Source organism: Hyperolius riggenbachi, chromosome 10 (assembly GCF_040937935.1).
Source record: "Hyperolius riggenbachi isolate aHypRig1 chromosome 10, aHypRig1.pri, whole genome shotgun sequence".
NCBI lineage: Eukaryota > Metazoa > Chordata > Amphibia > Anura > Hyperoliidae > Hyperolius > Hyperolius riggenbachi.
In genome coordinates, this window is record NC_090655.1 from 51,663,220 (window position 1) to 51,689,997 (window position 26,778).

Here is a 26,778-nt window from a genome sequence, read left to right on the forward strand (position 1 = left end):
TAACATTTATTACATGGTGACATTTTTACTGTTGGCAGGTGATGTAGCTGCTGCATGCTTTTTTGGCAGTTGGAAACAGCTGTAAACAACTATTTCCCACAATGCAACAGGGTTCACAGACAGGAAACTGCCAGGAGTACCACTGTCCTCAGAGTTTCTTGTGGGAGGTGTTTCACCACAATATCAGTCATACAGCGCCCCCTGATGGCCTGTTTGTGAAAAGGAATAGATTTCTCATGTGAAAGGGGGTATCGGCTACTGATTGGGATAAAGTTCAATTCTTGGTCGGAGTTTCTCTTTAATACGAAAAGTATTAGTCAGCCACCTCAAAACATCCAGGCACCCCATCACACTACTGGCCTTATCACAGAGAGTGCCAGATATATCTACTTATTGGTTTGAAGTGAGCCGAATAAAGTGGCAGCCGTTGCTATCCATCCCCTTTTCAAAAAAGATTACATTTGTTTTTATGCTGATACCGTGGCTTTACTGCTCTGTAGAAACACACATGGATGAAGTATGCAGCCACTGGAATGATGTTCCCCTCACTTCAAGTTCCCTTTAAGTTTCCAACATGTTTTTCATTTCAACCAAAAGGGGGCGGCCAAGTAACAGTCTTGTACGCAATGCATTCCTTGAAACACTGGGAAGACTCTTGCATTCTGACTGAGTATTGCAGCTCAGATCTTCCGCTTACTCTAGTTGAAGCTTGGCTGAAAGTGAACCTGAACCAAGTAAAATCATTAAAAACACCTGATGTACATGCCTGAATATGACATGCTTACCTCGCCCTCAGCCTTCTCTCAAAAGCTGACCATTTTCTTCTAACAACAATTCCTTCCAGTTCTGACAAGATTTTGTCAGAACTGAAATATATCAATTGCTGGCAGTTATACATCAGTTGCTGTCAGTTATAACTGAAAGGACAACTGATGTGTAAGGTAATGTCAATGTTTCCCTATGGCTCAAGTGGGCAATGTTACAGTTTAACAGTGTCCTGACCATAAAGCTGTTATGGAGTAATAGCCATTTTAAAAATGGAGGATGAAGAATTTCATCGATCACAGTGGACAAACAGGACGCAGGAGAGGAAGAAGAGATTGAGGAGTAGACTACACGGGAGGTAAGTATGACCCGTGTATGTTTATTTTGACTTTTAAGTTTCAGTTTAGGTTTCCTTTAATCATTTGTACTGGGATTTGTTTGGGTGGATAATTGTTTGACTTGGTGCTAATGCAGAGCAGAGGCTGTGATTGGATTGAGACTATAAGCGTGTGATGCTATATAATTAGGACTTCATAACAGATACATGAGAGGATAAATACTCTGTAAGTACGGATGACAAGAACTGCACATAAAAGTTACTATTACAGAACTACATATAATTGTTCCCATTACACCCCGCCTTACACTTCAAACCTTATGTAGGGAATCCATTGATCTTTAGACTTGGTTCAGCATATGGGATCATTCACATGGGAGGCAGTCTGTGAATATATCTGCTGTCTATAGAACTCTCGCACAGGGCAGAAGGAAAACATATAGAAATGCACCCTGTATTATTATTATTATTTTTATTATTATTATTTAGTATTTATATAGCGCCGACATATTACGCAGCGCTGTACAGTGTATATATATATCTTGTCACTAACTGTCCCTCAAAGGAGCTCACAATCTAATCTCTACCATTGTTATATGTCTATATTTTGTAGTGTAAGTACTGCAGTCTAGGGCCAATTTTTTAGGGGGAGCCAATTAACTTATCCGTATGTTTTTGGAATGTGGGAGGAAACTGGAGTGCCCGGAGGAAACCCACGCAGACACGGAGAGAACATACAAACTCTTTGCAGATAGTGCCCTGGCTGGGATTCGAACAAGGGAACCAGCGCTGCAAGGCGAGAGAGCTAGCCACTACGCCACCGTGCTGCCCGTATGTATTTAGAGAGTTTAGCCTGTGTAATTCCCCCTCCTCTTTGTCTAATTAACACTGTAATTTGATCTCTTAGCTGTGTCAGCTTAGGAATCTCATCTGCTATGTCAGAGCAGCTTATTTGTAAACCCAGGATGTTAACACTTTGTCTGCTTCTATGAAAGCAGGACGTAGACACAATGCAGAATTATTACAGGATTTCTATCAGTTGCAACAAATAAATATTTTTTCTTTAAATGTTATTTTTCTGTTGCTTATCTTCTAGTGCAGAGAGAAAGTTCTGAGTTCAGGTCCGCTTTAAGGGTCACATAATACAACACGCCACATAAGCTGCAGCTAGTCCATAGATTTCAGTGACTGCTACTCCCTTACCCATCCCCGGATCATTAACTCCCCCCCGAATGTTGCCAGCCGCTGGGTAATTGGCATTGGATGAGTAACTGCACCTCTTGCCCATGCGATTGGGCCCTACAGGTATGTACACATAGATGTTTGCCAATTCCTGGCAGTATGATTATTTCAGGATTTTAGTGTCTGAAGCTGGACAATTTTTTCACACGCTTTTAGACCCTAAAAATCATACTGCTAGATAGATCTGCTGCAGTCCTGCACATTACACACCTTCCATGGATCCAACTCGGGGTTACTGCTCTGTGCTGCGGATTTCCAGCTCGAGCCTGACTCGGGATTACCGCTAAGAAGGTTAAAACAACGGACCATGATTACATTGGATGACGGTCTATTGTCTCAACCAGCATCCTCAGATGTCGGTCACTTCATCTGCTGAAGTCTGGCAACCCAGAGAAGGGCTAAAGGCCCATACCCACGGCGCACTATTTGCGGCAATGTTACCCGACATTGGGGAACATTGTTTAACCTCTCTGCGACCACATTACCCAGGATGGTGGCTGCAGAGTGCCCCGCTCATTCCTCGATCACGCCATATGGAGCGAGATTTGCAGGGAAGGAGCGCTCGCTCGAGCGCGTGTTCCCTGCAGTAAACGTGGGGCCGCCGTGATCAGCCTGCCAGCCATGACCGGAGCTGGCAGGCTGCTATTTACATGTAAAATACTAAAAAAACGTGTACAGTGCAGTGATCTAGCACAGTGCTGTACAGAGGACAGCCTTGTCACTTAACTTGTCACTTAACTGTCCCTCCGAACGTCTCACAATCTAATCCTTATCATAGGCATACGCTTATGTATGTGTAGTGTAGTGTATGTGATGTAGTCTAGGGCTAATTTAGGGGGGAGAGTGGCATAAAAGAAATAGTTTAAAAAAAAAAATCATTTTTTAAAATAATAATAATAAAGAAAAAATAAATTGCCGCAGCAATCAAATACCACCAAAAGGAGGTACAATTCATTTGGGTGCCTAGTTATATGACCGAGCAATAAACCGTTAAAGTTGTGAAGTGCTGAAATGTAAAAAATCGCCTGGTCACTAGGGAGGTATAAACCTCTGGTCCTCAAGTGGTTAATAAAAGCATGTTTAACGCATGTTCAACGGTGTTGCCCCCTGTGGTCATGGCATTATGTGGGGCACATAGCGGATAAGATCTCCAATGACTCTGCGCAAAGTACAGCGATCACATCTGTTCGCACTGGTCATATAGCGCTGTGTGACGTCGCGATCAGGAAGAGGCGACCGTCATCTAGGGGACGTCGCTGGACCCGTCGGGCTCTGAGTACGTAGCTTAAAATTAAATGAAGCCCTAGGTAAAGAAGTTATTTTGGCTGCCCTTTTTGATCCCTTTAGTAAGCGGAGGTCAGAAATGAGCCAGAGAAGCTAGCATTTGGGCCCCTTGATACCCAGGCACTTGCCTAGGCTGCCTTGTGGGTGATCCTGCTCTGAGGCAAACCAGAAATGTGTCCATATAGTCATCTTAACAAACCATCACCCAACATTATCACAAAAGCTCACATTGTATGACAACATTGCTCCATTTTCAGTTATGAAATTATAGTGAACGTCTAAGTTTACTGTTATTATGCATGTATGCCACAGGGGGGGGGGGGGGGGGGAGGCTGCCTATTAGCATAAATTCTGAAATTACCTACAATGCATTTGAAATAACCACTACCATTTCTATAACAGCTGAGAACAAAAAAAACCTGCTACCGCAATAAAGCACGTAGAGCTGCTGTGTAGTGATGGCCATGTCTAAAGGCAGCCATACACTGGTCGATTATGCCACCAGATCGACCAGCAGATAGATCCCTCTGTGATCGAATCTGTTCAAAGAGGGATCTATTGGCTGCCTACACTGCAAACAGATTTTGAATCGATTTCACTATGAAACCGCTTCACAATCTGTGCAGCTGCAGCTCCCGCCGCCGTCCCCTGCATAAATTACCTGGTCCGGCCGGCGCGAGTCCCCTGGTCTCCGCTGTCTCTACTCCGCTATTGACACACTCCCGACCCGCCGGCGATCGAGCAAAGTTTTCTGCCCTGACAGATCGATGGGATCGATTGTTTTCGGGCGGAAATCGGTCAGCGTTTGCGCATCGATTTCACAGCAGCTTCGATCACAGTGATCGAATCTGCTGTCTATCGGCGGTAAATCGGGCAAGTGTATGGGCACCTAAGAGAAGTCATGGAGAAGCATGTGATCGGTTTGGTCAGGTGATATGTAAGTCTCTGATTTGCTAGTCATGATCATGTGCTAAAGCAGGATGTGATCACAGCAAATCAGAGCTTTGTAAAACATATCACATGCTGCTCCATGAGTTCTAGTCATGGCCATCACTAAGAGAAAGCACCTAAACTCAAACCAACATTTTTTTTTTAATGCATATAAATGCACATACAGCATGTTTCTACAATTACACATGTAAAGCCTATTTGGAATGCTTTCATGCATTTGGCCACGTTGGGGGCGTCTTTGGTATGTTTGCGGACATTTTCAAATGTTTATTCACATTGTTTCCCTGGATAAATATGGCCCAGATGCTACATTTACTTGGATATCCCGAATTAAAAATGTAGTAAATTGGCAAATTATGATATAAAATGGAATGTCATGCAATCATTATATGGAGCATTTTAAACCCTGAAAAACTTGTGAACTACCACAGATTTCTGGAATACTTGTGCTGCAGTATATATAATGTAGATGTGAGGAACAGGAAAGGATGTGCAGTTGGCATTGATCAGACCTCACCACCGATCATCACAGATATGCGATTACAGTTTTCTCACGGTAATGGGCAGCAGTATAGACTGCTGGGGAGTAGTATTCGTGAACAGCAGGTACAGCCAGAGGTCATATATCTCTTCACAGGTCAGTTATGTGTTCCATCTACTGCGTAAGAGAGGAGACTTGGGCGCAGGATACAGCCGGTATATGGCTGATCCTGCTGCTGCACAAGTTCCCGGCGGCGTTAAATACTATTCCCCCTCCATCCAGGTCCACGTGGATAGTGGGGAATAATGTAATTTGTCTTCCAGCAATTGCTGGAGGCCGAATTACAGTGTTTTATAAGTAACTTCAGCTCCGTCTTCTGACGCGCTCAAGTTACTCCCTGTGCGCCACTATAGCCGTAATACCTATTATAGTCTATGGCGGTGCCGGCTGCGCACAAATCTCCTGCGCTGGACTGGCAGTGTTCGCATCTACTTTATTCACCAGGGCACAATATGGGACAGCTGTTATTATTATTTAGTATTCATATAGCGCTGGCATCTTCTTTGGTGCTTGATACATTTATAAATATACTTCTCTTTTAAGACCTACGTTGCTTGAGTGACTGGAAGCAGCTACAACGTCTTCAGCTACAGGAACTAATAATGTTATCTTATCCAATGCATATGTGATAATCGTATCACAGATATGTTTAGTAATTGCTAAAAATCTTGACTGCATAGCTGCTGATGTAGACGGTACTCACCTCTAGATAGTCACAACAGAGAAATGTGTTATGCTGGGTACACACCATACGTTTCTCCGCTCGATTTTCCATCCGATCGTTTTTTCCGCTCAATTCGAAGCTAGATTCTCTTATCTTCCGCTCGTTTTTTATATCTGTTTCCATTCACTTGTATGAGAAATCGACCCAAAAAACGATCGGAAGGAATATAGGACATGTCAGAAATGATCTATCGAATCCATCTATGGAGCGGAGAAACGTATGGTGTGTCCCCAGCATAACACAGAGCTGCATCATCAACAATGCAACTTAAGCAGATGTCTAGGGTATGGTGTGTATCCAGGGGCCCATCTGGCACCTGTTATGACTCCCATTCCCTATCGTATCTGACCAAACAAGCCAGACGACTAGCAGTAGGAGCCACATTTGGTATCTTGTCTAGGGCCCCATTTCATGTTAATCCTTCTCTGGTTTTACTAAAGCCTAGTACACACATCAATTTTGATTGGCCAATTTTATCATTTGCATGTAGTATAAGAGCTTACCTGCACAATCTCTTCTTAGTATTCAACGTCTGATGGCGCTTATACTACATGGAGGTGGTAACATTGGTCAGTGAATGGCCAATCAAAATTGGATGTGTGCATGCACCTTAAGAGCCCGTTTCCACTGGAGCAGAAACCGCTCCGAATCCGCAGGCAAATTGCGCGGGGAAACTCTGCCATAGGAAACTATGGCGCCGTCGACTGACACTGTTAGCAGATTTTGCGCGGGAGGCTGTGAATCACATAGCCGTGCATGGCACGGCTTCTGGGATTCGCCTGCGATCCCGCACACCCGGAAGTGCCACAGTGCGTCTCGCTGACACACGCTGGCACAAGTGGAAACGGGCCCTTAGAAGAGAAACTGTCGTCTACCTATCCTCAAATACACACAATTGCGCTCTTCTGCCCAATCCACTTAGTGGTTGAAGGATGCTTAACCTTTTCCGTACCGGCAGTCTCTGGCCCCTTAAGGAACAGAGACTGCTGGTACGGCAAAGTGGCGCAAAACAGCGATTACCGATGAATCTCCGCACAGTCCTGCCACTTTCGCCGGTCACACCGCTCACCCATTGCCGCAGGTCCTTCATCTGCCGTCTCTATGATGGCATATTGGTGTGTGTCGGTCAAGAGCTGCTTTCATTGGCTAGTGATGCTGTCAATCAATGTAAGCCAATGGGATTGGCTTACAGTGACGACAGGTCCAGGAGCCAATGAAATTGGCTCCTGACCGGCTCACATAGCTGTCGTCATATAGACAGCAGGGCGAGTGTATTGCGGCGGCCGGCGGGGAGAGAATGGCGGGAGCGGTGTGACTGCACAGCAACGATTGTTGAAATCTACGTCCTGTCAGAGTCGCGCAGCCACATGCAGGACGTAGATTTCAATCAACTCGGTCCAGAAGTGGTTGACTTCTTGATGTCATATTCATCAACAACAAAGGACTAATCCGCTATAGGCTGCAAAGAGATTCTTTATGCGTTGTAGAGTCTATTCATTGAATAATAATTGCTGCCAAAAATTAAAAGTATTTTTTACAGAATCCCTGTACAGTCTGACCGCTGTAAGCAGTGCTGTGAGGGGTGACACTGGTGGCTCACACTTACAAGCCTCCTTCACACACCAGAATATAGCCATCTATGATGGTGTTTTTTGGCATGCCTCGGGTAAGAATCTAGCGTGCATACACCTGCCTTTGATGACGGAACGCTAAACGATGAACAAGCACAGTCTTCTTTTGATTCTTCCTCCAAAAGATGCTAAAGCGGAGTAAAGTGTTAATGTGACATTTCGGGGAAAGGAATAATCAACAATCATTTAAGTGTAGCTGTAAGAAAAAAGTGCCCCTTTACGATGCAAAGGCGTCCTATGCAGTAGAGGGGATCCAGCGCTGGGACCCCTAAGGATCTTCTTGTCGGCCGCTTGTCAGTGCTGCACATGTGCACTATTGGCTTCTCACTAGGGCTCTGGTGGAATTTGCCAAGCCTGATTGGCTCAGCTCTACTGTGCAGGGGCAGAAGCCTCTTGCAGTTCAGTGGAAACAATTAGGCTCGGCTAAATTCCGCTGGAGCCTGAGTGGAAAGCCGCCACTGCACCTATGCGCAGCGAAAACAGGGATTGTTTTTGTTGGGTTTTTTTTGTCCAGGGGTCCCAGGCTCAGCACAGAATTGGGCTAGCCGAGGAGGACAGGGAAGCCTCATTAGGATATAGAGGCATCCTCCTCCCAAGGTAAGTAACCCCCAGGGGCACTTTTTTTGTTCTTCTTTAACTGCTTGCCGACCGCTGCATGCCGACTGGCGTGAACGCGGCAGCAGCCCCAGGACCGGTCCAGGCCGATTGCCATGAACGGCTTCCTATGGGGCTAGCAGGAGATCGTGCGCAATGATGCGCGCGCATCTCCGATTAGAAGGCGCCTTCAGTCTCCCAGCGGTGACCTCCGCTTGGAGACTGTTAGATGGCAAAACCATGGTCTAATTAGCATGTACAGCGCTGCGATCTAAGGCAGCGCTGTACAGTAGTGCAGGAAGTGATCGGCTGTCAGGCTGAAGCCTATGACAGCCGATCACGCTGATTGACTGGCGGGGGGGGGGGGGGGGGGATGGGGGGAGATGTGAGGGGGAGCTGAAGCCTATGACAGCCGATCACGCTGATTGACTGGCGGGGGGTGGGGGGGGGGGGGGAGATGTGAGGGGGAGCTGGGAACAAAAATGAAAAAAGAAATAATAAAATAAATATTGATAAAAACAAAAATAAACAACTGGGGAGCGATCAGACCCCACCAACAGAGAGCTGGGTGGGGAAAAAAGGAGGGGGGAGGGGGAGGGAATCACTTGTGTGCTGAGTTGTGCGGCCCTGCAGGGACCCCTTAAAGCTGCAGTGGCCTATTTCATGAAAAATGGCCTGGTCTTTAGGGGGGTTTAACAATGAGGTCCTCAAGTGGTTAAGGGCAACATAACTCAAGTGGGTGAACACGGCTTTAGACTACAAGTTTCTCATTTTTAAAAAACTCACATAACAATACATTTAAAGCCTTGTACACAACTTCAATTTTGATTGGCCAATGGTTGGTGAATTTTACCCCCTCCATGTAGTAGGAGGCCAACAGATTTTGACTACTATGAACAGATTGTGTAGATAAGCTCTCATACTACATGGAGATGGTACAATTGGTCAATGAAAAGTTGGATGTGTGTATGTAACTTTAGTTTATCTATGCTAAATGTTTTCTCATCTCTCCTTCCTGCTCCCAACCAACACTAAGCAATGCACCCCTATCCTCCAAAATGCTCCATGCATACCTACTGGATAGTTCCAGCAAGACATCATACTGGAGCTTCTGGCCACGTCTCACCCAGCTTCTGGAAGAGGGCTGCTGCATCATGAAGGAGGCCCATCCTCCCACAGTCACCTCTGGGACAAGGCATTGTTCGTGCAACTATCAACCCCTCCCTTTGTAGCCACATAGAGGGGAGAAGCCGTGGCTTTTGGAACCTCTAACCATTCTGACGAGTGGTGGAGTGTGTGGGGAGAAGCACTGTGCAGTCGTGCTGGATTTAAGGGAGAGGGCAACATCAAGAAAGCTGTCATCTGAGTAAAGTAGCCAGAAGAATTGTGGCGGCCTTCTCAAAAGTTAGGGTGCCAAGACCCTCAAGCGTGGCTCCTGCAGGTGTGTGGAGAGAAGAATAGAGAAAGCTTCGCCTCTAATTGTTCTCTCTTGTCTAAACAGTTTTCTCTCTGTCATTTCCTAATCCTGAATAATCTTCACAGTATGTATATTATAGTTGTGAAGAGAACTGTTGAACAAGGTCCCATGAAACTGTTCAAACTTGAGGAGGATTCAGGCCATTATCGGTTTCATCTTCTCTGATGTTTGGTTAGCCCGTAAAATGATCATTAGGGGTGACCTAGAACAATATGTAGATCTCTTTGAAATCTAAAATACCAGTAAACCCACAATTCGCGAAAGAATTGCACACCACAAAACGCAGAGCCCCCACCACCAAAACTGCACACACCAACGCCTGCCCACCGTGCGAGCACAGTAGATGGCGGTTGTGGTGTACGTACGCGTGCAGCTGCATCCATTCCATGCATGATTACAATTACTGTCATTTAGTTTTATACAGTATCATAGTACCATTTAGTATTATACAGTAGATACAGTAAATGTTCAGGGTAAAGTAATAGAGGCAGACGAACAGCAGGACAGCTAGGGAATGTGAATTGTAAAAGAGGAAATAAATATGTCAGCCTCCATATCCTTCTCACTTCAGGTGTCCTTTAAGCAAGACTTGCTTCATAGAGCTTCACATCATACAAGACAAGCTCTACAGAGCGTCAGATCATACAAGAGATGATTCAAGGAAAATGAACTCATGCAGAACATCATTTTTTTAGATAATGAGAAACCTGATCAATCAATAAAGGTCAGCATTTACTCAGCTCATACAAAGACCAAGAATCCGCTCATAAAACTCATGCTCCATCAAACATCAGCTCATACAAGACAAGCTCTATATAAGCCAATATCCAAACAACATCAACTCTTGCAAGATATGCTCTGTGGAACATCAATTTATACAAAAAAATGCTCTGTAGAGTATGGCATCATGCAGAACATATTTGATAATGGCTCATACAAGACCAGCTTCGTAGAATATGAGCTCATACATGGCACTCTACAGAATATCAGGTCATGCAAGACATAGCATTTAGAAAATCAGTCCATGCAAGATATTCTCTATACAACACCAGCTACTTAAAGAAATGCTCTATGAAACACCAGCTCAGATATGACATGCACTGTAGAAAAAATGCTCATTAAAATATGCTTTAAAGAATATCAACTCATATAAAACAGGCTCTCTATGGAATCTAATCTCAAAACAAGATAGGCTGCATGGAACATCAGCTCATATGGTATACATATTCATACAAGACATGCTCTACAAATCATAGTCTTCTACAAGGCATGCTCAATGGGGCATACATAGAACACCAGTTCACACAAGGCATCCAATACAGAACAAGAACTCACATGGTCTAGAAAATATCAGCTCATACAAAACATGCTATATAAAATTTAATCTCATACAAGAATAACTGCATTGAGCATGAGCTTGTAAAAGGCATGTCCTATAGAATATCAGGCCATGAAAGTCATGCACTATAGGACATCAGATCAAAAAAAAACATGCTCTGTAGAACATCAACTAATACAAAACATGCTATGTAGAGCATTGGTTTATAGAAGACATACTCGGTAGACCAGTATCTCATACAAGACATGCTTTACACTACAGAGCATCAGCTCATACAAGACAAGCTCTACACTACAGAGCATCCACTCATACAGGACATGCTCTACAATCTACACTACAGAGTATAAGCTCTCAAGACAAGCTCCACATTACAGAGCATCCACTCATACAGGACATGCTCTACAGTCTACACTACAGAGCATCAGCTCATACAAGACAAGCTCTACACTACAGAGCATCAGCTGATACAAGACAAGCTCTACACTACAGCGCATCCACTCATACAGGACATGCTCTACAGTCTACACTACAGAGCATCAGCTCATACAGGACATGCTCTACACTACAGAGCCTCAGCTCATACAAGACATGCTCTACACTACAGAGCATTCACTCATACAGGACATGCTCTACAGTCTACACTACAGAGCATCAGCTCATACAAGACAAGCTCTACACTACAGCATTCACTCATACAGTGCATGCTCTACAGTCTACACTACAGAGCATCAGCTCATACAGGACATGCTCTACACTACAGAGCATCAGCTCATACAAGACAAGCTGTACACTACAGAGCATTCACTCATACAGGACATGCTCTACAGTCTACACTACAGAGCATCAGCTCATACAAGACAAGCTCTACACTACAGAGCATCCACTCATACAGTGCATGCTCTACAGTCTACACTACAGCGCATCAGCTCATACAAGACAAGCTCTACACCACAGCGCATCCACTCATACAGTGCATGCTCTACAGTCTACACTACAGAGCATCAGCTCATACAGGACATGCTCTACACTACAGAGCATCAGCTCATACAAGACAAGCTGTACACTACAGAGCATTAACTCATACAGGACATGCTCTACAGTCCACACTACAGAGCATCAGCTCATACAGGACATGCTCTACAACACTACAGAACATCCACTCATACAGGACATGCTCTACAGTCTACCGTACAGAGCATCAGCTCATACAGGACATGCTCTACACTACAGAGCATCAGCTCATACAAGACAAGCTCTACAGTCTACACTACAGAGCCTCAGCTCATACAAGACATGCTCTACACTACAGAGCATCCACTCATACAGTGCATGCTCTACAGTCTACACTACAGAGCATCAGCTCATACAGGACATGCTCTACACTACAGAGCATCCACTCATACAGGACATGCTCTACAGTATAGCCTACAGAGAATCAGCTCATACAAGACAAGCTCTACACTACAGAGCATTATCTCATACAGTGCAGGCTCTACAGTCTACACTACAGAGCATCAGCTCATACAGGACATGCTCTACACTACAGAGCATCCACTCATACAGGACATGCTCTACAGTCTACCGTACAGAGCATCAGCTCATACAAGACATGCTCTACACTACAGAGCATCAGCTCATACAAGACATGCTCTACACTACAGAGCATCCACTCATACAGGACATGCTCTACAGTCTACCGTACAGAGCATCAGCTCATACAAGACATGCTTTACACTACAGAGCATCAGCTCATACAAGACATGCTCTACACTACAGAGCATCCACTCATACAGGACATGCTCTACAGTCTACACTACAGAGCATCAGCTCATACAGGACATGCTCTACACTACAGAGCATCCACTCATACAGGACATGCTCTACAGTATAGCCTACAGAGAATCAGCTCATACAAGACAAGCTCTACACTACAGAGCATTATCTCATACAGTGCAGGCTCTACAGTCTACACTACAGAGCATCAGCTCATACAGGACATGCTCTACACTACAGAGCATCCACTCATACAGGACATGCTCTACAGTCTACCGTACAGAGCATCAGCTCATACAGGACATGCTCTACACTACAGAGCATCAGCTCATACAAGACATGCTCTACACTACAGAGCATCCACTCATACAGGACATGCTCTACAGTCTACCGTACAGAGCATCAGCTCATACAGGACATGCTCTACACTACAGAGCATTATCTCATACAAGACAAGCTCTACACTACAGAGCAGTGTTCTCCCCAAGCTCTTTTATCCAGGTGCTCCACACGGCTAGTTTTGGTGAGCACCCGGCTATCATCGGCTCATCTCCTCCTATGCTGTAAGCAGATGTGTGCATAGAAGTGTCAGTCCTGCATTCTCTAATCTGACCCCACCCGGCTACTTTTTCATGCCACCCGGCTGGAAAAACATTCTGGGGAGAACAGTGCAGAGCATCCACTCATACAGGCCATGCTCTACAGTATAGCCTACAGAGAATCAGCTCATACAAGACAAGCTCTACACTACTGAGCATCCACTCATACAGGACGTGCTCTACAGTCTACACTACAGAGCATCAGCTCATACAAGACAAGCTATACAGGACATGCTCTACAGTCTACACTACAGAGCATCAGCTCATATAAGACAAGCTCTACACTACAGAGCATCCACTCATACAGGACATGCTCTATAGTCTACACTACAGAGCATCAGCTCATACAAGACAAGCTCTGCACTACAGCATTCACTCATACAGTGCATGCTCTACATTCTACACTACAGAGCATCAGCTCATACAGGACATGCTCTACACTACAGAGCATCCACTCATACAGGACATGCTCTACAGTCTACACTACAGAGCATCAGCTCATACAAGACAAGCTCTGCACTACAGAGCATCCACTCACACAGGACATGCTCTACAGCCTACACTACAGAGCATAAGCTCATACAAGTCAAGCGCTACACTACAGCATTCACTCATACAGGACGTGCTCTACAGTCTACACTACAGAGCATCAGCTCATAAATGACAAGCTCTACACTACAGAGCATCCACTCATACAGGACATGCTCTATAGTCTACACTACAGAGCATCAGCTCATACAAGACAAGCTCTACACTACAGAGCATCCACTCATACAGGACATGCTCTACAGTCTACACTACAGAGCATCAGCTCATACAAGACAAGCTCTGCACTACAGAGCATCCACTCACACAGGACATGCTCTACAGCCTACACTACAGAGCATAAGCTCATACAAGTCAAGCGCTACACTACAGCATTCACTCATACAGGACGTGCTCTACAGTCTACACTACAGAGCATCAGCTCATAAATGACAAGCTCTACACTACAGAGCATCCACTCATACAGGACATGCTCTATAGTCTACACTACAGAGCATCAGCTCATACAGGACAAGCTCTACACTACAGCATTCACTCATACAGGACATGCTCTACAGTATACACTACCGAGCATCAGTTCATACAAGACAAGCTCTACACAACAGCATCCACTCATACAGGACATGCTCTACAGTCTACACTACAGAGCATCAGCTCATACAAGACATGCTCTACACTACAGAGCATTCACTCATACAGGACATGCTCTACAGTCTACACTACAGAGCATCAGCTCATACAAGACAAGCTCTACACTACAGCGCATCCACTCATACAGGACATGCTCTACAGTCTACACTACAGAGCATCAGCTCATACAAGACAAGCTCTACACTACAGCATTCACTCATACAGGACATGCTCTACAGTATACACTACCGAGCATCAGTTCATACAAGACAAGCTCTACACTACAGAGCATCCACTCATACAGAACATGCTCTACAGTCTACACTACAGAGAATTAGCTCGTACAAGACAAGCTCTACACTACAGAGCATCCACTCATACAGGACATGCTCTAAAGCATTGGTCCCCAAACGTTTTGGGTTGAGGGCCTGGTCAACATACTTCAGACTGCTGGGGGGCCAGAGTATATATAAAATTATGTCTTTGCGGGCCAGACAGTGAAGCATACCCAGGTGACAACCTGAAGTCCAATTGTCATCTGATGTTGAATTTGATTGGAAACCAGCAAAATTACTGATTTCTGGCTTCCATGTGGATGGGTGGTGCCAGCGCTGCTGGCACCACCCATGTGGACCACCAATATTTAAAGATGTAGCTGACCGCATCTATAAGTAATACATTTTGTGTGTGGGGGGCCGGTAAAAAAGCCTCAGGGAGCCGCATTCGACCCGCGAGCCTTAGTTTGAGGACCACTGCTTTGAAGTCTACACTACAGAGCATCAGCTCATACAAGACAAGCTTTACACTACAGAGCATCCACTCATACAGGACATGCTCTACAGTCTACACTACAAAGCATCAGCTCATACATGACAAGCTCTACACTACAGAGCATCAGCTCATACAAGACAAGCTCTACACTACAGCATCCACTCATACAGGACATGCTCTACACTACAGAGCATCAGCCCATTAAGATTCAGGTCATACACTGAAAGACCAGGTCTATGCAACATCAACTCATGCAAAATATCATATCATATTTAGCTCATTCATGCCCACCAACTCATTTCTATCAGTATACTGCCGCATCGACAACCCATTGTTTTGCTTAATACAAAGATTTGGAGCTCATACTTACATCCAGCTCAAAGGTCTGCAGAGCAGTTCTGTAGCCTCCAGAAACTGGGGGGAGTAGACGCAGCACCTCTTTCACCACACAGTCCAAGTAGTGAAGTCTTTTCATTTTCTCCAGACTCAGGTTCATCTGGCACGAACACTCACACCTCCATTCTTGACAACCTCCAGGTGACCTAGTAGCATTTGAAAGGTCTAGTGACATATCCTTCTTGTATGGTGAATCCATGAACAGGTACTGCTGTTGCACACCATTCCGAGACCTCCTGTTTAAAGAACATGTGTGTTCACTTCCGTTGCTGTCAACCAAATTGAGCTTTGTCTGTCCCCACATCTCTTTTGCATGGTCATCTGAACCTGGCAGAACAGAAGCGTGGCACCCGGCAGTTGCACAGTGATCAGCCACTGTATTGTTATTTGGACTGTCTTGGGTACGAAGACATTGACATTGCTTGCTTAGCCCATGTGATGCCATTTCCTGTCTCAGCTTGCTTATGGCAGATGGGTGTTTTAGTAAGAGCAGGATGAGTGATGTGCTGGCACTGGCCGTCGTGAAGAAGGCAGCGAACATCAGTTCAATGGCAGATTCCTGCGTAACAAGAGACGGCAGTAATGAACATGTTGTTACACATCAACGAGCACACAGATGTCCAGAATTATACAAGAAGCCATTAAATTGTTTCCCTTCCTCTGCAGCTCATGAGAAAGGAAGGCTGGAGTGAGGCTGGCCATCCAATAGTCAACAGAAATACACTAGTAATCAAAAGGGAGTCTGGCAAGGCTGGTAGAGCAGCCATGTTTTCTTATGGACATTCCTACCAACACAATACCTGAAGGCGAAACTGGCAAAAACGGCACTGGAAATTTAGTTGCCGCCATAAGCCGTATTGGGAATTAGGGCTATAGCGGTGCTTAGTCACTAATTTGGGTGCCAAATTACAATTAAAACTGCCGAATTACGTCTTTCCCCAGTTTCAATGGTGACCTGGAGGGGGAATAGTAATTAACGCTGCCAGGGCTTTTGCAGGAGCAGGAAGCATCAATACAAGGAAAGCATCCAAGCTTCCTAATAATGCAGATATAGAATTTGCAATATCTACTTCCTGTTTTAAAGTATTCCACATGTAACCACTATTACTGTAAACAACCCCTAAATAGATAGCAAGACCTTTTTTGCCCCATACACAGATTATGTCCCTTTGTCCTTGGTACAGGCCTAGGGACAAAAAGCTAATCTGCCTTGCTTTTGTATTGCCCTCTTAGGCATTTGTACATGTTAATTAGTTCACCACTTTGGATTCTTTTTTTATCAAGCTATATAAACCCAGTTTGGCCAACCTTTCTTGGTGAGTGAGAACTTCCATCCCTCTGATTAATTTAGTTGCCTGTCTTTCTACATGTTCTAGAAGTTCAATATCCTTCCTATAGTGTGGTGCCCAAAACTGGATCCCACATCCCAGGTGTGGCCTAACGAGTGGTTTATACACTGGGGCCCATATGCAATTCACTTTTTCTCCATGTTGTCTCCTAGGTGATAATTTTTTCCTCTTCTCTTTAAAATAATGTTTCAGCACTTCACAATTCATAAAGTACCAAAAGTAGTAGAATAAGGTACTGTCAGAATTATTCTGATTATTTTCTTACTTGCTTGGCATTTTATTGACAAGGTGTAAATACAACTTGGAGAAAACTAAGGAGAAAAAGTGAATTGCATATGGGCCAGGGAGTAGTATACTACCATCTTGTAATTTTCTTTTTTTATGCATCCCAGAATTTTATTTGCTTTAGCTGCTGCTGCTTGGCATTGAATATGGTTATTTAAAGGGACACTATGGCACTATGGCGGCAAATTTAAAATATGCGCAAACAAACAAATAAGAAGTACATTTTTTACAGAGTAAAATGAGCCATAAATTACTTTTCTCCTATGTTGCTGTCACTTATAGTAAGTAGTAGAAATCTGACAGAAGTGACAGGTTTTGGATTAGTCCATGTCTTCATGGGGGGATTCTCAGGGATTTATTTATTTTCAAAAGCACTTAGTGAATGGCAGTTGCTCTGCCCAACTGCCAAAAAACTGTGTAGCGGGCAGGGAAGCTGGCCAGCATCTTTGTTTAAATCCATTTAGGGAATATCTTTATAAAGAACTAGTAGACCTAAGCCCGTTTAAAAACGGGCTCCAGGTCTGTGTTTCTCGGCGCACGCGCGCGCGCCTTCCACCGCTCGTGCACCCGCCACAAACCCTGACACCCGCTAACCCGCCGCACACCTGTCCACCCGCACCCACCGCACACCCTGCCGCCCGCTGACCCACCGCACACCCGGCCGCCCGCTGACCCACCGCACACCCGGCCGCCCGCTGACCCACCGCACACCCGGCCGCCCGCTCGGCTCCCTGGCCCCGTCGTCCTGTCTCTGTGAGGCTGGGTCCGTGCTGCACACATGTGCACAGCAGTTCAGCATGGACAACACAACAAAGAGACAGCACAAGCAGGAACACAGGGAGATTATTATAGAGGATAAAAGCCTTGCTGAGAATCCTCTATGAAGAGATGTACTAGTCCAAAACCAGACAGCTTCCCTACTCGCTACACAGTTTTTGGCAGTTGGGCAGAGCAACTGCCAAGTGCTTTTGAAAATAAATAAATCCCTGAGAATCCCCATGAACAAAAGGACTAGTCCAAAACCTGTCGCTTCTGTCAGATTTCTACTACCTACTGTAAGTGACAGCAACATAGGAGAAAAGTAATTTATGGCTCATTTTACTCTGGAAAAAACGTACTTCTTATTTGTCTGATTGCATATATTTTAAATTTTACAATTTTTCGCCATAGTGCCCCTTTAATTTATCACAAAGTATTCCCAAGTCCTTCTCCGGGTTCCCAGCTGTATGCCATTCTTTTATAGCGCTCTACCATTGGCACATCCAAGGTGCATGACCTTACATTTATCAACATTAAATGTGGTACCTTTAATTCCTGCATGTTCAGCTCCTGGCCGTTCTCCTTGGCGCTGTCTATCAGGAAATCCAGAGCATCTTCACACACTTCAGGATCCCTCCTTGTGATCTTATCTTTGATAGCTTCTTCCATATAGCGGTGTAATGTATTACGCGCCTTAATGCCCTGTCAGAAATGAGCTTCTGTTAATCTGCAGAAAACATTCTGTGATATGGTTCAAGGCATTATCGTTTGTTTTCCTCTTATTAATAATCATCATCATAATATACACAGATATAATAATTCATGCATGATTAATTGATGCAAGATGTGCTCTCTATTTTTTTTTAATCATCATAGTCCAGGTAAATAGAATTAGTGATCAATGTTTGTCCTGATGAGTCATCACTGACGAAACCAGTTGGGCGGAGCTTGTGTGTGGCAGCAGAAGAGAGACGCTAACAACACACACGGATGTCTGGACAGCTTTTTCAACTTCTTGATATGCGCATATGTTTTAGCGGAATGTGAGTGCACTACTGTTCTTATATAATTTTAATAAAGCGGTATTACACTATTGGTGAGACGGGTGAGCCTGTGGATTTGATCTGGTCCTGTTCAGGATAACTAAACTTGGTTTGTGAAAAAGTGATATAGCAAGGAGAATTGGTCTGTGATTGGTCAGCGACCGATTCCGGTACATCCAAGCTAAATAAAGAAGATGAACACAGGATTTCATGAGCTTTGGACATATATTGGAACTAATAAGGTGGTGAAAGGCGACTGTTTAAGCTCTGCAAAAACCCTTTCATTTCTAACTGTGGGAGGTTATACCCCCAAATTGTAGCGACCCAGCATTGTCTTTATTTGATAAGTTGTGTTTTGGGTGAGGAACGCATACACCATATTACACAATGTTCAATGTTTGTCTTTTATTATTATTTTTTCAACATGAAAATGAAAAACTTTAAAGAAAAAATTGATGCTGGAACAGTATTAAGCGTCTTTATCTGATCCGGCTAGCCTCGGGTAATATGGTTTTTATACCAGTAATTCACTGGCTCAGGTTCACTTAAAAAATGCGCCTATCAGTGAGAATCTACATCACTTCCTGTCCAGAAAGGAAGTGGGGATACTTCTTCAACCGGGACAGAGATGGCAACAAATGAAATATTTTTGGTATGGAGTGAAAGAGCGAAATTCCCCAACTTGTTTTTATAGCGGTCTCTCATTTCCCGTCCCTAGGACTATTAGATTTCAAGTTAAGGTCGCAAAACTTGATGGAGGTCTTGAAAGGAGAAAGTGAAAGAAAATTTCTCCAATTGGGACAAAAAATACAACCAAAGCCCAACAAAAGTTCAGTTTTACTAGAGCAGTTGAAAACTGCGCAAGACACGTCCTGTTCAAATGGGTGCCTGCTATGCAAACAGTCTGCATAGTAGTTGCCCCCCAGCGCCTGCTATTAAAGGGGGTAAAAAGATTATGTGCTGGGGAATGGGAGGGGAGTTAGGGTTGGTTGCCTATGGGCAGGGCTGGGCCGAGGCAGAGGCGAGAGGGAGAGGCTTCAGCCTCAAGGCGCAGTGTAGGAGGGAGCACACAACTCACTCTTCTATCATTATCCTATTGTGATTGAAGCAGAGAGAAATAAGAAAAGGGGGTACATGGCATTGGCTACAAGCCTGATAACTAGAGATTAAAGTGTTGAGGCTCTGTGGTGCCTCTTAGTCTAATAGCAATCAGCGTGTGATGGCTGGGGTGGGAGGGATGGAGGGGCGCACTTTGGTGTCTCAGCCTTGGGTGCTGGAGGACCTTGTCCCGGCTCTGCCTATGGGGGCGGGGGGAGTGAAATTAAGGTTAGTCTTCTATTATATCATATTCTTCTACCGCAATCCTACGACCTTTTAAACGGGCACCTTAGAACATTTCTTAGAAGTAACCTCTCAGTTAACCCTGAATTCTTCCTTTGATGCTCTTTGACTCTAGGTGGGCAGCTGATTGGCAGTAGCATCTCAGGCGCATCCCCAGCTTTGCTCATTTCCCTGTCTGCTAGAGAGTTGACAGGTCTTCAACACCCAGAGTGCCAAGCAGGGTCACAAATATCAGGGAGGGAGTCATTAACAGTCTGCCCGGAGCAGCTCTTTGTCTATCACTCAGCTGGACAGTTCTCCGCAAGACAATGTGCTCCCTATTCTTAGCTCCTCCATGTGTTTTACTCCCAGTGCGGATCTTACTGAACAATTACATAGCATGTTTACTAAATGAGAGGCCGGAGGAGAACTCGGCACACACTACTCTGGACACTCCACTTGCTGGAGGCTCACCGCCTGCCCCATTCAGCCTGTGATTTATAGACCCGTTCAGGCGGCTTGCTCCAACCGTGTTTAATGTCCATAAATTATTTTTTTACAATGCTAAGTGCCAATCAGCATGTAGGGCCCTTTCACATGGCAATGGCAGCAGCTTGTGGGGCAGAGACATTTATGATAACACTCTGCATAAGTGTGCGGAGGGCTGCCCAGCACACGCCAGTGAAGGATGAGGCGTATACATGTCACTACCAAGCGATCTGGATTCACAGTCTGTGCTAGGTGCGTATAATGTGTGGTGGGGTTCAGTCTCCCATGGCAACCAATTATTCTCATCAGCTGTTCACCTGCTAGGTTGCTATGCAAGGCCTCACTGACCTTTCCATCAATAATCCGGTGCAGATCATTCTATATAGTGAGGCAAGGGTCACACTTGTCTGTTTTTGTGCATGTTTTCTGCACAGAAAAACATTTAAAGGACAATTAAAGAGAAACCCCGACCAAGAATTGATCTTTATCCCATTCAGTAGCTGGTACCCCCTTTTACATGAGCAATCTATTCCTTTTCACAAACAGACCATCAGGGGGCGCTGTATGACTGATAGTGTGGTGAAACCCCTCCCACAAGAAACTCTACTCCTGCCAGTTTCCTGTCTGTGAAACTTGTTGCATTGTGGGAAATAGCTGTTTACAGCTGTTTCCAACTGCCAAAAAAGCAGGCAGCAGCTACATCATCTGCCAACAGTAAAAATGTCAGCATTTAAAGAGACACTGAAGCGAAAAAATAAAAATGATATAGTGAATTGGTTGTGTACTATGAATAACTACTAGAAGATTAGCAGCAAAGAAAATATTCTCATACTTTTATTTTCAGGTATATAGTGTTTTTTCTAACATTGCATCATTCTATAATATGTGCAGATTACACAACAATCAGCATTCAAAATGAGTCTTTCAGAGCAGTCTGAAGTAATGACTTCTCCTCTAGCAGAGAAAAAGTAAACAGTTCACTTACAGTTGAGATAATAAAAGTCAGATAACAGCCCTCTCCACGACTAACTTAGGGCCGGTTCACACGGACGGCAGGCGGCGTTGGGGCGGCCAGGAAGTCGCGTCGTCCTGTGACGTCCCGTTCGGTGGCGGCGGTACAGAGATCGTCGCGATCGGCGTTTCTCGTCCCCGCAGGGGGACATGAAGACGCGCCGGCTAGCCGTCCCTAGACGTTGCATGCGGCTTCTAGGGACGGCCGAAACGATGCGTTAAATCGGGATCAGAACGCCGCGTTTATGCAATCGACGGTAATCGACGGTAACCGCGCAATGCTAAACGCTCCTATTCACTTGAATGGGAGAGTTTAGCCGATGGGTCCCGAACGCTTGACGGTAGACGCCGCCAAGCGTCCGTGTGAACCGGCCCTTAGTCGGAGAGCTTAGTGGCTTGTTTGCATAGAGATAACAACTGGAGTTTCTCAACTCTTCCTGTACTGGAAACACTTACACTGTACACTGATGTATCTGATCTTAATGTTTTATTTCTTAGCTGTACTACACATACAAATCATAATATCATAATTTTTTTTTCGCTTCAGTGTCTCTTTAATAAATGTCAGAATGTAAATCAGGGATTTAAAAGATTTTACAATGGGCAAACACTGACTAAATCATTTATACATAATTATTGTAAAAATGAAGCACTTTTTTATTATATTATTTTCACTGGAGTTCCTCTTTAACCTCCTTAGCGGTATGCCCGACACTGTGTCAGGCATACCACTCTGTAGCCCCAGGAGTCCCCCATAAATGAATAATTGTTGCAAATGTTTGTAAATCCTCTAGCTAGCACTAGGCTAGCTAGTAAGAGACTCCGGCACCCCCGGATCCCCTGCGATCACCCGGTTTATACATTACCCCCCCAGACCAGCGATTGCGCAGCCTCCCAGCACAGCTCCGGTCTCTCTATGGAGAGGATCGGGTTTGCGCATGACATCATGACGGGGGGGGGGGGGGGGGGGGGAGGGAGGGTTTAAACGTACCCAGCAGCCTTCTTCTTTCATCCGTCCCACGGTGCCTCCCACACTGCGTTCCAAGCAGCTCCAAACACTTCCTCCTTCCAGGTTGAAGGATTAAGCTTAGTAGTCACGTGACGCGCCATGGAACACAGCGTGGAAGGCGCCGTGGAACGGATGAAAAAAGACGGATGCAGGGTAAGTTTAACACCCCCCCCCGCACACACTCGCTCAGCTGCATTAATTATCCGGATGAAATCCGAATGAAACTCATGGGATTTCATATGTTGCTCATCCCCTGCCTGAAAGTGTGGATAGCAGGAGCAGAGATACATGCATAAACAAGCAGAGACAGAGTTTATGGGAAATATTGTAAAGACAATAAAACACCATCACAGGATGGAAAAAAAACAACCCAGGGAGGGGAAAAAAATCATAGTCACTGACTTTTCTATGCTGACGACTATGGATGATCAATAAGCTGCAAAATCTTTCTGGGTTCATATATGATTATGCACATTTTAAGTAAAAATTGATGCAGCTTGAAAATGGACCAATGGAATTTCACCTCAGCAGGTTATGATTGGTTCATTTTCAAACATCATATATTTCCATAATCCTGTATGAATTGTATATATTTCCATAATCCTGTATGAATTGTACATGTTTCCATAATCCTGTATCAACTAGCAACATTTTTGCACCTCATCCTTACTGATGGCGGACTGCACTCCACATAACATTACTCTTCCTCCCTATGCAACAAGTAAATGTCTTCTACACCAGGGCTTCCCAACCCTGTCCTCAAGTACCACCAACAGTGCATGTTTTGCAGGAAACTGACCAAAAAGCTGTATTGTGGGCAGCATGGTGGCGTAATGGATAGCACGCTTTCCTTGCAGTGTTGGGTTCCCAGTTTGAATCCTAACCAGGGCACTATCTGCATAGAGTTTGTATGTTTTCTCCATGTCTGTGTGGGTTTCCTCCGCATACTCTGGTTTCCTCCCTCCCACATCCCAAAAACATACAGATAAGTTAATCGACTTCCCCCTAAATTGGCCCTAGACTATGACATGATATGAGATGTATGAATGATCTATGTAATTTGTTACTCCCATATCTATATTTCTATGTGCTACATCATGGAAGATGATGATGATGATGATTACCGTAGATGTAAATAGCCAGAAATCTAGGGCAAAGAAATGAAAAAAAAAATACACACACTGACTTCAGCCTCCCTTTCCTAACCCACCTGTAATGTATACAAACTGCTGACCCCACAGTCACCAATCACTATCCAGTTAGGTTTTACCAACACTAAACTAATAGAATGAGGAATCTGATTGTCTGCTATAGATTACTGTTTGTGACAAGAGTCTGAGGGTTTGCAATCTGTACATGTAGCCACTCTCCATCCATAAACAAGCCCCCCCCCCTTTTTTTGTCCCATCCTTGGATGAAATCCCCACTTCTCCATAAATGTTCTCCCCTGCAGAGATCTGCATGGTGCATACTGTAAGTGCGTAGCCCCACTGGGGGGATGAACATGGAATTATAGACAAAATGGGGTCTGTTGCATATAAATAAATCACCATCAAAACCCCTCCCCCTCATAAGTCCACTATGTATTTTTTTTGTATTTGTTAGCCTTTGACCAGCTGCACATTATAACAGAGAAATCAGCATACCTTGCGGAGTCCACTGAAGGGGATGTCCAGGGGCAGAGAGAAGAGGTTCTCCACCAGCTGCTCGAACACCCTGGCCAGCTCCTTGAACTGCTTCTCCTCCAGGCTGAGCCCCAGCAAGATGCGGGCAGCTATTCGGAATGTGAGTGCTTTAGCCGAGGGGAACATGGAGATGGGGCGGCTCTCTGTGCACCAGGCGTGCAGCTCCCGGCCCACCGCCTCCTGGATGCGGGGGATGTAACTCTCCAACGCCTGGTGGCTGAACACCTTGGCCATAATCTACGGAAGAGAAGCGACTAATCATTAACAACACCGCACTGTATGCATAGCGACACGCTACACACTGTACAGAAACTCTGCCGCATCTCTGCAGGGACTTCTCAACGTTTCGGTTCTCCGTGTACAACCGATGAAGACCGAAACGTTTAAATAACTTCAGCCACGTAAGTGAGCGAAATGCGCAGATCAGCCAATGCTAATCTGTACTAAATAGCCATTTAAAAAGGATCTGCGTCCTATAAATCCGGTCTGCTAAAAACTAGATCTAAATAATACTAAGAAAGGACTTGAAAAACAACTTATTTAATTCAATGAAGTCGGATCCATATCTCATAGTTTGCTATATACAGTCATAAAACTATATACAAAGCAGAATAAAATGCGTGGGATTTAGTGAAGTAATCTAACGCCTTGGTGACTTACTTTCCTCTTGTGCCTGTGGAGTTCCCCGATGGAGTTGACCAGCGTGTTGGAGCCCAGGATGATCTGGGTGCTTTGGGGCCACTGGGTGCTGACCAGGTGATGTTCTCCTAGCAGGATCTTGCGGATGTTCTCTGCGCCGGTCACACGGATGAGGGGCTTACCCAGCAAGTGAGTCTTAAAAATGTTCCCATACTTTTCCCTTCTGGAGCTGTGGAAGTCCGAACCCTGGGATGGTGGAGATAATACATGATGATCAGTAGAGGAGGGAGCCCTCAGCAGCACCGATTTCACATATTTCACCCCATCTGTCTCCTAGCTGGCACCTCAAGAACCTGAAGAGACCACTGCACAAGCAAAATAACCACCAAGTTCCGGCAAAACCACAAACCCAAGGGTATACAGAACACTTAGACTTGTAGTTCCCCATCAGCTCAGGGTCTTCAGGTTCCCCACGAGAGAAGAGTCAACTAGACTTCAGAAGTCACTCTACATCTCCAGAACTTTGAGAAGGCCATGGAGGTCAACATAAGAAGACCGCGGAGGATAACTCACACATTCCTTACTAGCTAGAAAGCTTTTTATCATCACTACAAATGCAATCTAAACTAGAGAGGATCAAAAAGTACAAACTAGAAGATCTCACCTGCACCAGCCAATGGAGAGTTTCTCCAAAAAACGGCCAACCCATAGAACCTTTGGGAAGAGGCAGCTTGTTAGCCTTGTCTCTGGTGCTGTGCCATCTGAGGGACCAAAGCTGATGGGACACTGCCAAGATGAGCACAAGGGACAGAACTGAAGTGATGACAGCTTCCAGGAATGACATGTAATTGAGGTCTGTAGTCAGAAACATTTTTCTCCCCTCCTGCGGGTGCGAGGCTTCAGCTTGAGGCAAGCGTCTTGTGGGTTTAGTGGTGGAATTAGTTTTGCCTCCTTCTTCGAAACTGTACAGTTCCTGGTCGTGGAGAGGGACAGCCAGTCCAGCCTCACTCACAGCCTTGCTGGAAGAGGCTTAATTGACACTGGGAGGCGGTTCTACACTTCGGGATGCTTAACACTTTGATTAGTCCTTGCTGCCAGCTCCCTAATAAGACAGGTATGCAGAGGAATAAAAAATAATACAAACACTCCTGTAAGCAAAGAACACTCAGATCCAATAAATACACCAGACAACATAATAATTTAGGTGATGAGTTTAAGTTTTAAAGTCCCCCCCCCCCCCCCCCCCAAAAAAGAAAAAAGTTTAGGAAGTAAGAAATAGCCCCGAGGACGCTGCTCCGCTGATTATAAGGGCTGCAATTGTAGCTTTCATGTTTTTATTATATATCTGGCAAAGCTATGGAAAGTGATATATTTAGGCTTAGAAGGAGAAGGAGGTAAAAAAGGTCTTAGGAGGGGGAAGCCTTTGGGCTGGGAAGATTTATTCCTGAAAGATAAAGAAAGATCGCTTGGGGCTATATAGAGCAATTTCCACTTTAATAATAAACACCCTGCTGTTCCCTTATTACTCCCTAGGAAAAAAGAGAGGGAGAAAACATCTGAGGAACTATAGGTAATAATCCAGTAGGAAA

The 26,778-nt window shown here is 44.8% G+C and overlaps 1 protein-coding gene across 2 annotated transcripts in view; it reads right to left on the reverse strand.

Moving 5' to 3' along the window:
- The window catches only part of CYP26C1 (cytochrome P450 family 26 subfamily C member 1), a 40,389-nt gene that overhangs the window by 2,312 nt on the left and 11,299 nt on the right, over nt 1–26,778 (reverse strand). For both annotated transcript variants that reach the window (XM_068258550.1, XM_068258549.1), the window contains exons 2-6: nt 25,854–26,291; nt 25,211–25,435; nt 24,512–24,787; nt 18,540–18,695; nt 15,575–16,159 (exon numbers count right to left, since the gene is read on the reverse strand). In XM_068258550.1, coding sequence (XP_068114651.1) covers nt 15,575–16,159; nt 18,540–18,695; nt 24,512–24,787; nt 25,211–25,435; nt 25,854–26,060 — 1,449 coding nt within the window. In that variant the 5' untranslated portion in view covers nt 26,061–26,291. The remainder of the gene's footprint in view (nt 1–15,574; nt 16,160–18,539; nt 18,696–24,511; nt 24,788–25,210; nt 25,436–25,853; nt 26,292–26,778) is intronic.